Source organism: Tasmannia lanceolata, unplaced genomic scaffold, assembly GCF_043159265.1.
Source record: "Tasmannia lanceolata isolate RefF3 unplaced genomic scaffold, GAP_Taslan_0.1 ptg000005l, whole genome shotgun sequence".
Taxonomy (NCBI): domain Eukaryota; kingdom Viridiplantae; phylum Streptophyta; class Magnoliopsida; order Canellales; family Winteraceae; genus Tasmannia; species Tasmannia lanceolata.
This window is the reverse complement of record NW_027518682.1, coordinates 13,471,098-13,484,146: the sequence shown is the minus strand read 5'-3', so window position 1 is coordinate 13,484,146 and position 13,049 is coordinate 13,471,098. Positions and strand designations below refer to the sequence as shown.

General features: G+C 40.0%; 1 protein-coding gene across 1 annotated transcript; it reads right to left on the bottom strand.

Annotated features, from left to right (window-relative positions):
- Window positions 1-10,884: 10,884 nt before the first annotated feature.
- CYP94C1 (cytochrome P450, family 94, subfamily C, polypeptide 1) lies at window positions 10,885-12,843 on the bottom strand. The gene has a single exon (XM_077379716.1). The coding sequence runs from the start codon at window positions 12,819-12,821 to the stop codon at window positions 11,310-11,312; it is 1,512 nt and encodes a 503-aa protein (XP_077235831.1). The 5' UTR covers window positions 12,822-12,843; the 3' UTR covers window positions 10,885-11,309.
- Window positions 12,844-13,049: the final 206 nt, after the last annotated feature.

Sequence of the window (13,049 nt, the reverse complement as noted above, 5' to 3'; positions counted from 1 at the left end):
GGTTTAAGTGAGTAGATGGGAAGGCTACGTAGCAACTAGCAAGCTGGGGTGTCGCTACCGTGGTTTGTAACTTCAGTGACAAAGAAAGGAAAGTGGTATTCCCACCCTCCTTTATTTTTCTTTTCTGAAAAAGACAATTAAATGAGGGGTCCTGATATTGGCACTACCATGTTTTAATAATTGCACAAACTTTGGCTTGTGTTTTCTTTTTTAGATGGCTTAGAGCTTTTTGGGAAATGTAATAACATTTTACAGCTATTTAAACGATGCAGGACAAGATGAGTTAGTGCAATTATCAAAACATGTTAATGCCAAAATCAGTGGCCTAAAAGAGGCGGAAATAGTGTTTCAAAACTCGGCTAACGACTCGTGGGAATCAATGATTGACATGGCAAAACTTTAAGTTGGGTTGGTTGTGTATGTGGGCTCAAAGCTACTTACCTAGAAAAATAAATAAATAAATATGGGATCTGCTAGGGACCATCACAGAAGGCATTTCGCGGGCTAGCTGTTGCATGAGAGAGCAGCCAGATATGGGAAACTTATTTTGTCTTATTCATGAGGTGGCTGCTTGAATATACCGTGTTTGGAGCATTGTTGCAATGACAAAAGTGTACAATGGTGGATGTTAGGATGGGGTGGGAGGGGAGGGGGATTTGTGATTTTTTTTTTGCCATAGGAGATCTAAAGCAATAAAATGGACAATTTAGATCAACCAAGGTTGGCCATAGTAAAAATACAGTAGATGTGAATGATTCTAATCTTCTGATCAATTGAGAAATGCCAATATGGATTTATTTGGGAGGAAATGTCAGTCATCCCCAAGATTATGAGATACTACTTCTGCCACACCCTTGGACAATTCACGTCCCTCAATTACCTCAGATGCCCCTCTTTCCTTAGGGGCTGTTTAGATATGTAGATTTTAGAATCCAGGTTTTAGTTTGAAAGCAGTGTAAAATTCTTGATTTTAAAAACCCTGGATTTGAAGTAAAAAAATCCACTTTTAGAAATCTCTCCCCCATTCCGAGATTACTAAAACCTGGAAACACGGGATGATCTGCTACTCTCTTGCTCAATGGAAAGAAGAGCGAGGAATCAGAAAACGATGGACGATCTCCTTCTCTCGTCCCCCATCCAGGATTTTGAGGAAATCCAAGACTCTAAAATCCACGTATCCAAACGTTCCCTAACGGTGCAAATGGATCCACTTTGGATCGGAATGATCCACTGTGGATCGGAATCACCTGTGCCCGGTCACGTCCGATAAAATCTCTTATTGGTCCAATTTTTTAGACTTAACAGAAAAATGCATGAAAAACTTATGATTTCTACGTCTTAACATCCTCTTCCAACTGCTCTAAAACAGAGAAGGTGAAGGTCAATTAAGATAATTCTTTCATTAACAGCTGGCAATCAATGGAGTTTGACAGTAAATTATGTTACTTAAGTAAATTAAATTTTATTTATGTGATGTTCTTGTTTGTTAGGAGTGGTTGTATGAAGGGTTGAGGTCGAGGCCATTTAAGCTGATGTCTACGCTTTTTAGTGGTACAAACTCTGTGCTTTGTGTTCGTCCAGAGCGAATAACAAAATAGGAAGAATTAATCCCTCCGCCTAAACGGATAAAATCCCCCTTTTAACGGTTTCTGTGAGAATGGTTAACTGCTTGAGGATAAATTCACCCCTTTAACGTTTTTCTCTGGGAAAATATCATTTCCCTTTAAATATTGAACTAATGGGTGAAGAATACCGAAATAGTTTTATTATTTCTCTATTGTTATCAAATTTGACTTGGTTAGCTATTGATGGGTAAGGCAGACATAAATTTTTAATTTAATTTGCTTACATGATTTGACCAGCTTATTTCTTCTACATTCTTTTATTCAGGTATATTTGCAAATATGCATGTGGTTTTGACCATCTCACCATAGGCTTCTACATCCAAGCTTATGGTAAGCTGCTCTGGATTTTTGTCCCATTTTGTTTCTGATTCCTTGTGCCAGTTTTGCTAATGTTTGTTTCTTTTTTTTATCTCTCATATGGTTATGTGATATGGGTTAAATTAAAATTAGGACCTTGGGATATTTTCAGAATTTTACTCCTAAGTAGCTTGGGAATGTCTGGTGATCTGCTATTGTAAACAGCCTTGCAACTCCTACGGCTCAAACTTGGTTGGAAATAAACATATTTTTGGTTGTATTTTTTTTTGCTGCATGGTTGTGAAGTGTATTTGTATTTCTACACAGATAACAGGCATGCTCAATTATGAAGGAAACTTGGCTCAGGTCGGGGTCTGAGGATTGCTAATAGTCTAATAGCAAGGGGTGTGGAAATATCAATTACTTCTGAAAATAAGAAGTAAGCATGGAATTGATATTGCCACACCCCCACACTCTTTGCTATTATAGGGGGTCTAAGGAAAGTTCCTTAGACCCCGACCTGAGCCAAGTTTTGTTCCCCAATTATGGTTTGTTTAGGTGTGATTCTCCGGTGTGTCCCAATGGCCTGACATCATTTCCCAAAGATACAACGGACAGGCAAATACAGTCGAGGGGGGTGGCCCGGGTAAGAAAAAGGGGACCACTATACCATTTATCAAAGATTATAATGGACAGATGCTATTACGCTCCTTTCTAAGACCCGTGGACCCCTATTGCACCGCATTTGGATGATAGAATCCATTGGACCATAAATCTGATTTTCGGCCAAATGTAATTAAGAACACCTTGACCAAATGAACATAACCCTCTTGATCCATCAAGTCTCGTTTATGGTTCTTGATTTTTGTATTCCTTTATCTTACACGTGGGTATCCCCATGACAGTCTACAAGATTAACGGTCTCGATGGCACATACGTGGGACCCAAAAGCTGACCACTAATTAAGCATTGATCCAAGAGTGATATGCTCCTTGTCTTCCTCTTAGTATAAATATCAGCAAGGTCCTAGCCCAACACAAATAGATGGGCCTTGGACACATTTTGCTCATGTTCTAAATGTCTCACCAAGAACCAGATTGTCCGATCAATGGCATAATTAATTGTCGGTAGTTGATAAATAGACATCCCGTGATCAAGAAAAAGAAGTAGAAAAAATCAACATTTAGCCTCCCAGCAAAACCGAAATGGGGTTTGATGAATCAAGGGCTTAAGATCATTTGATTAAGGTGTTCTCGACGCCATTTGGCCAGCCTTGTGGTTGACGTTTGGATTAACAAAATCCAATCACTTAGATGAGCCAGGCAGAAGTGGAACCCCAATAAGTGTCGTTTGTGAGGAGTGCAAAGGTGACTTTCTTCTTAGAATTTGTGATCATCTTCCCAATGATGAAGTTTTATTTTGCTTGGACCGCTTCGAGCGGTAAGGCTCGAACTTGATGCAACACATGTCATGTAGACAATAGCGAAGCCGAAGCCAATCGAACCATGGTTTTAAATTTCGGACCACAATTTTGGATTTCGGTCAGCATCGAAACTGAACCTGCCAATACCGAAACGGTACTGGATTTCGGCCGAAATTTCGTGTTTTAATAATTCGGTCTGAAATTTCCAGAAATTCAACCCAAAAAACTCATTTTTGTTAATCATATAGCCATTTTCCTGAAATTGCAATCGAAATTACTGAAATTTCGGCCGAAATTTGGTATTACATAAAATATTATTTTTTAATTGTGTACCCGATTTTGGTTTTGGTGAAGCGTAAATGACATATGTACTTGGAGATTGGGATCGTGGATCTGATAGGCCACTGCAGAGTATAGAGTTATAACACCAACCACAATAGAGCTACATGGATCAGCATGAGCCGTACCAGACACATTTATGTGACAATAATTAGAGTACCATTAAAATGTCAAAAAATCCAACGTCTACCAGAAGGGTTTGTTAGGAATGGGCCAAATGATTCCCAACTGAGCAAATTGTTTTAGATATGTAGAGAGGCTTCTGAGTCCAATCTAAGGCAATTTAATCCTTAGACCTTTCATGGGATGCATAGGGCTTAGTTTCAGTAGTGTGTTGGCTATGCCCTATGCCACCCTCCTATTCTGTTACTATTTTTTTCCTTCTCTTTTGAAACCACTAGATTAGTTCCTAGGAAGAAGCAGAATTTCATGCAGCATCTCTTGCAAGCTACTTACTGGGTGAGAAGGAAATTCCTTTCCAAACGTGGTTAAAATGTTTTAATATTACATGCATGTATGGGTGTGAATTTCTTCTCTTGACCCTCTTGATTGTTTTCCCATTAAGCAGTGTCAATTTATTTAGTATCATCTAGCCCTTGATTGTATTTGGGGGCTTCCATCAGTCCTTTGATATCCCTTGATTCCCCTGTTGGATGGGCCCCACGATCACTGGAACAAGTTTGGATGTCTTCAAGACTAAAGATTTGGTTTTAGTTGTACGCGTATCTTTGTCAGCGGATATTTTGGTTGGCATAAATGACTTCATCAGATTTTATAGATTAGAGTGTGGGTCCTATCTTGATCTGTTGGACTTCTTCTAACATGAGAGAGAGAGAGAGAGAGAGAGAGAGAGAGAGAGAGAGAGACCACCAATTTTATTAGATCTATTTAAATGATCATAGCAAACTAGAGGCCTTCTCCTTAAGTTGCAAGAAATGTTAAAAAGGGGTGGATACATCTTTTCTTATCAATTTATAGCCATATAAGGGTTGAGATGGTACCCCTTTCGCATCTCCCCAATTTTACCAATAGCATTAATTAAGCCTAACCAAAGTTTGAGAAGGCATTTAAAAGATCATTTAATACATTGAAAGCTTCCAATGAGATGTATTGAACTTGAAGGAGAATACAAAAATAACAACTTTAATAAGTGAAGTAGCTGGACTCAACTACTTCATGGCGACTTTCTTAGAGCTGAAACATATGGGGAGGTTGTGGTCCATGCCTCTGCAACTAGTCTTCAAGACCCACGTCCACGACCAGACCATGTGCTTATGATCAATCTGTCTTACCTAGGCTAGAATATCTCTTCATAGACAAAGTTAAAGAGATCCGTTGCAAGTATGATAAAGAGAAAGAGAGCAATGCCCGATTATGTTGATTAAGAAGCACAATTTAGTATTAATACCTTAGTAAAGGAAGATATAAGGGTGCATTTGGATTGCCGGATTCAAGCATTGGAGTTAGGATCAGATTGCAATTCTGCCTGATTACACCCTCGTTTGGTTCGAAGAAGAAGAAGAAGAAAATCAAGGGGGTGGAATTGACACGGGCCAGAATTAGAAGAGAAGAAAGGGGGGGGGGGGGGGGGGGTTCTTGCAAGAAGTGGTATTCTGATTCTGCCACAGTGGGAATAGAATTTGGGGGTCTGGAAAGAGGTGGTATTCTGATAGGTCTTGTTCTTTAAAGTTTTTCGACCATTTGGCAATTCAACTAACTCATAGGTCTTGTTCTTATGCAAGAAATTGAGCTCTTGTTGCATAGTCTTTTGCTACTGTTTCTTATGCTCATGTGTCATAGCTTCTTTAAAACTTTCTAGTTCCTCTTCTGTGAGAGTCACATACTCTGATGATAGATATCTCGTTGAGGCATTTCTTTCCCTTTCAGATCTTTTCAACATAGATGGCTCTTCTTGAGAGGGCGGCTCCCCCTACTCAATATCACCATGCACATCCTCATGCACATCTTCATCTATTTGAGGGGCCTCACTACCCAAAGCCTGATCTTCATCATCTTCAGCTTGTTGCTCATCATCATCAAATGTAGGTAAGGGGGCTTGAGCTTTTGGAAGCTCAACTATGGCCTCTTTTGGTGTTTCTTCCTTACCAAAATCAGAAATCGTCTGATCTTCGCGAAAAACCACATCGCGACTTCTATGCAACTTCTTGGCCTTGGGATCCCATAACCTGTACCCAAATTCATTATCACCATAACCCAAAAATACACACTGGGTTGCTTTGTCATTGAGCTTGCTTCAATTTTTCTTAGGTACATGCATAAAGGCCCTGCATCTTAACACTCGTAAGTGTGAGCAGGACACATCTTTGCCTGTCCATAGTTTTTCTGGTACCTCTCCTTCTAATGGTGATGAAGGAGATCTATTTATCAGGTAGCATGCTGTGCAGATAGCTTCACCCCAAAATTCTTTTGGTAACTTTGCCAATGAAAGCATGCTTCTAATTCTTTCCACTATTGTGCGATTCATTCTTTCTGCAACATCATTGTGCTATGACGTATAAGGGACGATTTTCTCATGTCTAATGCCATGCTTCGCACAATAATCCTTGAACTTTCTTGAGATGTACTCTTCGCCATTATCTGAGTGGAGGCATTTCAATGCTTTGGACGTTTGCCTCTCATCCATAACATGAAATCTCTGAAAGATTTCAAACACTTCATCTTTGCTCTTCATAGCATAGCACCAAACGTTTCTGGATGCATCATCAATAAAAAATAAAATAAAATGCACCACCAAGAGTTTTTACAGTCATAGGGCCACATACATAAGAATAAATTAAATCAAGGATGATAGTTTTCTGGTTAGCTTTAGAATGCGAGAAAGAAACCTTGTGTTGTTTTCCAACTAAACAATGATCACAAGGGGTTAAGGACGAACCTTTGAGTTTTGGAAGGGAATTGTTCTTCACCAAAATCTCCAAACCTTTCTCACTTAAGTGCCCAAGTCGCCGATGCCATAAATCTGGTTGAGATTCTTCAAGGCCATTTATCTTGCCCTTAGCTAGCAGACCTTCTGTCTTATAGAGGGAGCAACACTTCTTGCCTCTTGCCACAATAAGAGAGCCTTTTCTCAACTTCCACAGTCTATTGCTAAACTGTGATACATACCCTTCATCATCAAGTTTTCCCGTTGAGATGATATTCAATCTGAGATCAGGAACATATCTCACATCTTTAAGTACCAACTTGCAACCAACATTGGTGGTAATGCCAACATCACCAATGCCACCAATTTTTGATACGCCATCATTTCCCATCTTTACCGAACCAAAGTCGCCCGACTTGTACGTGGTAAAGAAATCTCTGTGTGAGTGGCATAGAAGGAGGCTCCTGAGTCAACTACCCAATTCGACCAATCAGACGTTATGCTAACACAATCTTCACTACATATCGAGAAGATCACAACTTCACTCGATGCCACTGTGATGGTTTCTTGAATTTCTCTACTTCCTTGTCCATTTTTTTCTTTCTTTTGCTCACTTTTGTATATTCTACAATCCTTCTTTATATGTCCAGGCATCCTGCAATGAAAACAAACTATTCCACTTCTTGACTTGGATCTTTCTCTTAATTTACTTCAGCTGTAATTTTTTCAGTTATTTGATCTCCCCCGTTCTTCAATGACTAATGCCTGGGAGTGGGAGGAATCTGAAGATTTTCTTCTTACTTCTTCATTCAACAAACTGCTTGTAACTTGGCTCATGGTGACAATACCATCCGGCGCCGAGTTGCTAAGGGAAACGATAAGAGTCTCCCAACTATCAGGTAATGAGCTTAGCAATAACAGTGCTTGGAGCTCATCATCTAGCACCATCTTGATAGCCGCAAGCTGATTCACGATGCTTTACATCTCATTCAGGTGCTCTGCAACTAACTCATTCTCACTAAACTTCAACTTCACAAGCTTTCTGATCAAGAACGCCTTATTACCAGCCGTCTTTCGCTCATATAAATCATGCAACTTTTTCCACAAGGAACTTACACTAGTTTTTGTCGCCACATGGTGGAATACAACATCATCCAACCATTGTCGGATACAAGCGATAGGTTTCCTATCCAACTTCTTCCAATCATCAGGTTTTACGGATTCTGGCTTCTTCTCTATACCCTCAATCGGCAAATAGATGTCTTTTGAATATAACATATCTTCCATCTTGGCTTTCCAGATTAACCAATTTCCTCCGTTTAGGCTAATCATCCTTGATGAGGTACTTGCTTCCACCTTTGATTCACAGATAAATAGTAACCAACAACCAATGCTCTGAGTCCAATTTGCTGGGAAACACGGATAAACCGCGGCGGATAAATTTCCCCCTTCTATCTGTGAATCAAGAAATTGATAAATTATATGGTGTAAGGGCTTACAAGAATAAGTCCTTTGTACAGTGGAAGTACCACCCTTGACATTTGATCCAACAACAGCTCCTCAAAAAGCTCAAAAAGTGAGCTGTTGTTGGATCAAATATCAAGGGCGGTACCCCTACCGTATTGTTGTAAGCCCTTACACCATATAAAATCTCCAAGAAACTAGCCAAGAATAAGAAACCAAAAAGCACAGAAAATAGCAATTCACCACACAAATCAAGAACACACGATTTTAACGTGGAAAACCCTCCGGTGTGAAGGGAAGAAACAACGGGACAAACTCCGAAAGAAATCCACTATGAAAAGAGAAATACAAAGTCTTTCTTCTCAAGTTTTCCCAAAAACTTGAGGAATACACAAGAATAGAAGATTAACAATCAAATCTTGGAGGAAATACGGGTTACCTCATGAAACCCTTGCAAGAGAACGCTTTTCCACCTCAAAGACCAAGCGTGAGAGATCTTCTTCTTCTTCTCCAAGAACCACTCCAAAACCCTAGGTTTTGGCTCCTTCTTCTCTCTTCTTTTTGCCCCTTTGCAAAGACTTCAAGCTTCAATGGAGATTAGGCTTCAAAAAAAAAAAAAACCCTTTAGAATTTACACCTCAAAGCAAACGCTAGATGAGCACCAAAGAGAAACCCTTTTAGTCTCTTCTCTTTTTCTCCCTCTCTCTCTCTCTCTCCTTGTTATTTTCCTTTTTCACTTGTTGAAAGACCCACTTCACCGACTCTCTATTTTTGGAGAGTTGCGTGAGTGGGTGGGGCCTACATGGGGATGGCCCACAACAAAAAAAACAAGAGCTAAAGAGATGAGAAATGAGAGAAGAGCACTACCTCACTTGTTAAATGGCATTGCTGTCTTGACTGACAATTAGGTATTGATCAATTTCTAAGGAAGTTATGAGAAAACCCATATGGAGATATTTTTCCGCACAAGCAACATCAAGATTTGTAGTGCTCAATGGGGCTAAACATGAAACCCCATAAGCACACTGTCATACTTGTCATCCTTCCATGAAGAGATAGACCTCTTGTTTAGAGTTAATGTGATTTATAGAAAGTGCGAAAAATGGGTGGATGGTTCACATGTTGAAGTAGGGGACTAAACCTAGAAAAGTAATAATTAGGAGTTTTGAGAGCACCCAGATACAGATGTCTCTCCAACCATAGAACAAAAAACCCCATGATAAAGGAACTACTAGCTACCCTTTACTCACCTCAGTGTTAGGTATGATGTGCACCCATTAGCCTCTTTTTAGGTTTGAAGCCGTACTCAAAAAGCTTAATTAAGTATTTAAGTTGTTAGAGTTGGTGTTATTTAATCATTTATAGTTCAACACAATGCTATTGACTGAGATATATATATAGTAGCAATTATCTTTTCATTTTCTTTTATCTTTAGTATTCATATTATGTTTTATTGAAAAAAGAGATTGAGAATTGCCCATATTTAGGAAAACAATGGTATGTGGCATGGGCCCACCACCAAGTGTTCAAAAATTGGTTTGTCATTGAATATTGTTGGCCATCACAAGTCTGGCCCTATCGCCATTGATCACACCCTCATCGGTGTTATCAGAATATTGTTGGCCATCAAGACAATATCATCTAGTCGATCTCTAAATGAAATCAACCCTATCAATCTAGTGTTCAACCTTCAAAGACTACAAAGAAAAATTAAGAATTTGTGACTATTCCTAGAAGATTAAAACATGTATATGCATATTTAGAACACAAAAATATTTAACATAACAAAGAAAATTTTATGTTTGACCCCATTTCTCTACCCCGCCCCATACAATCACATTGGCGGTCTGAAGGGTCTATCCTGATAAAGTGTGCTGGGGGTAAATTAGGAATACACGTAGAAGATTATCACATAATGCACATATATAGATGTAGAACCACGACATAAGAGTGAAAATGTTATGTTTATGTCTCTAATTGTATTAAATGTACATTCCTATGATACATTAGGGTTGGCATTTTGGCAGCCTATTCTATAATTAGGGTTTGGCAGCCTACATTAGCTTGCTTCTAGAGCGTACGTGTGTCTTGTACTTGGTAATATTCGAGTGTTTGTTTTGGATCCTGGGACTCTTGGCTTTATCCGCCTAGCATAGCCAACGACTGGTCTTGGACTCTAAAGTAAATGTAAATTTAAGTCCAATAATCAGTTTTGGGCTCACAGTAGGTTCTCAAAATCCAAAACAAGCAGGGCATAGAAGCTATTGGATCGCCTTTATGTAGTCACACAAGGTGGAAAACCCGATAATGTTCTTGTGTTCTATGATTGTTTTTCCCTGTTTGAAGTCAAAAAAGAGAAAAAGGGAACAAAGTCTGCCAATTCCCTGCGAAATATGCCACAGTAAAAACAACAACCTACATGTAAAAAAAACTATAATAAAATAAGGCTACTGATATTGGCACTACCATGTTTTAATAATTGCACAGGCTCAGCAAGTCTTTTCCTTATAAACTAGCTTCCGATAGTTTATGGGAATTGTAACAAACTTTGATAGATGTTTAAATAATAAAATACAAGATGAATTAGTGCAATAATCAAAACATGGTAGTGCCAACATCAATAGCCTGATATAAAATTAGACACTCTGATATGGTGAAAATTGATTAATATTTGTTGCCTCGACTCCAAGTTCCTAAAACGACAATGGATCTTTTCATAGAGGGAAGTATTTATGTGTATTGATTGATCACAGTCCTGATAATCCCATTGCAAGTACACAAAGCTTAGTGCCTACTTAAGTATTTCAACTTACTTTTGCAATTTGCACTCCCTCAACCACACACTGGCAAGAGAAGGAAAACAAGAATTCATCTCTTTCATGATTGAAAAAGCTGGTGAAGTACTTTGCTATACATGGTAGTAGAACAACAAAAACAGTCTTAATAACTTCTATGTACAATAGAAGATAAAACCCTAGTGGAATAAATATTAGACATGTTTGGTGGATCCAATGACAATCCCACGTGAGCCCATTGGTTTAACATGCCACACCATGTTTGCTATGAACCCCACTATCTTCTTAGCATTCATCATATATACTTTTATATGACAAGAAAAAACTAGCAAACATGATGCAGTGGAAGCGTGCGGAAAGGCAGATCACCGTCTCGCCTAGGAAGAAGTAGAGAGACCTCTCTCTCTCTCTTCTAATTCTAGTGGGACCCAAAACAAGGATACCGTCCTACTTCAAAACAGGAGCAAATTTCGGGCAACTTTCTATGTCCTCTCAGAAACCCTAACGGGAAGACCTCCGTTTAGGGTTGCGGTGAGACCAGGAGCGAATTTTGGGATGTGATCCACGTCGAGCACATCGACTTTAAAACTACGAAGCAATGAGACCACAACGCATTTCACCTCCATGAGAGCCATCTCCTTTCCAAGACAAACTCTGAGGCCGCCTTGGAAGACCGGGTACTTAAATGGGCTCTCCGGCGAGAAGATTCCGTCGACCTTCAACCACCTCTCTGGCTTGAATTCAAGACAATCCTTCCCCCAAATATTCTCCATCCTCCCCATTGCGTAGGGATGATACGTAACCCTAGTTCCCTTCGCGATAAACGTTCCATCGGGAAGAACATCGTCTTCTAGAGCGAATTTGGAGTCGAATTGCACAGGGGGATACAATCTCATGCTCTCATACATAGCTGCATGTAAATAGTGCATTCCTCTAAGTTGCTCAAAGCTAAAAAAGAGTTCTTCTCTTTCCATGGCTAGTGTTATTTCTTGGAGAATCTTGGCCTCCACACCTGGGTGTTTGGCCAGTAGCCAAAAGAAGCTGGTCAAAGCAGATGCAACAGTATCACGCCCAGCCAATAGGAAGCTGATCACAATATCCCTCAAATATGTGTCATCGTTGACCGTATCCATAAACCTAGAGAGAAGGTCATGGTGACCTAAAACTCCCATCTTTCTCCTTTCTCTTATCACCTCCTCAGCCAAAACGTTCACCAATTTGATTGCCTTTTTAAGCCTTTTCTCAGACCCAAAATTCAACAGCCTTTTGATCTTCCAAATCAACGGCGAGGATGTAGTCCCCCGCTTAGCCGATAATTGCGCAGCAAGATCAAAGGCCATCGCGAATTCCGACATGGGTAGAGAGAGCTTGAGGCAACCAGGGTCCAACCCAAATGAGATCTTACATATGTTGTCAAAAGCGAATCGCCGGAAAACATCTTGCAAGTCCAAAACTCCAGCACTAGGGCCGGAGACCGAAGCGAGGAGAGGCAAAAGCCTATTGTGGATTTCACTAGTGACAATTTGGAAGGCGTAAGAGCGGACGGAGAGGCTACCGAGCTCGAGACTCGCCATCTTTCTTTGAAACCTCCATGATTCGCCATCCACGTTGAAGATACCGTGGCCGAGAAGATCTCCGAGGATCGCGGAGAAAGGTTTCCCTTTCGGGTAGTTGTCGAATTTCGTCTTGAGCATGTACTCTACGTTCTCGGGGTTTGTCGTGATCGTGTTTCCGAGTATGTGGACGTGAATTGTTCCGGTCGCCGATTGCCGGAGCAAGTGGGTATACCAATCACATAAATTGTCAAATTGGTGAGACCATTTGGAAGTTAGATAACCATGGCACACATCACAATTGCACCATGGCTTAAGCCTAAGTAAAAAGAGCAAGAAGGAGAATAAGGAGAAGATCAGAGTGAAGAAGAGGAAGAAGTAGAAGAAGTATGTCTGAAGAGGGTGTATCCACCAACAAAAAGAAGCAACTTCTCCTTCCATATCGAGATACAATAATTTTGCACAAAGGGGGGTCCTCATTTTATACTTGATTATTTGCCCCTTGTGTTTACTATTTACACCCCCCTGCTTTTTATTTCTCTTACCGCGCCCGGCGCCACACAAAATATCCACGGATAACGCGTGCGCTAAAAACCAAAGGAAAAGTCGGGCGTTAAACGCATCAGCCTATGTCAGAAACTTGACTCTATTTAGAGCACGTGCTCTGGG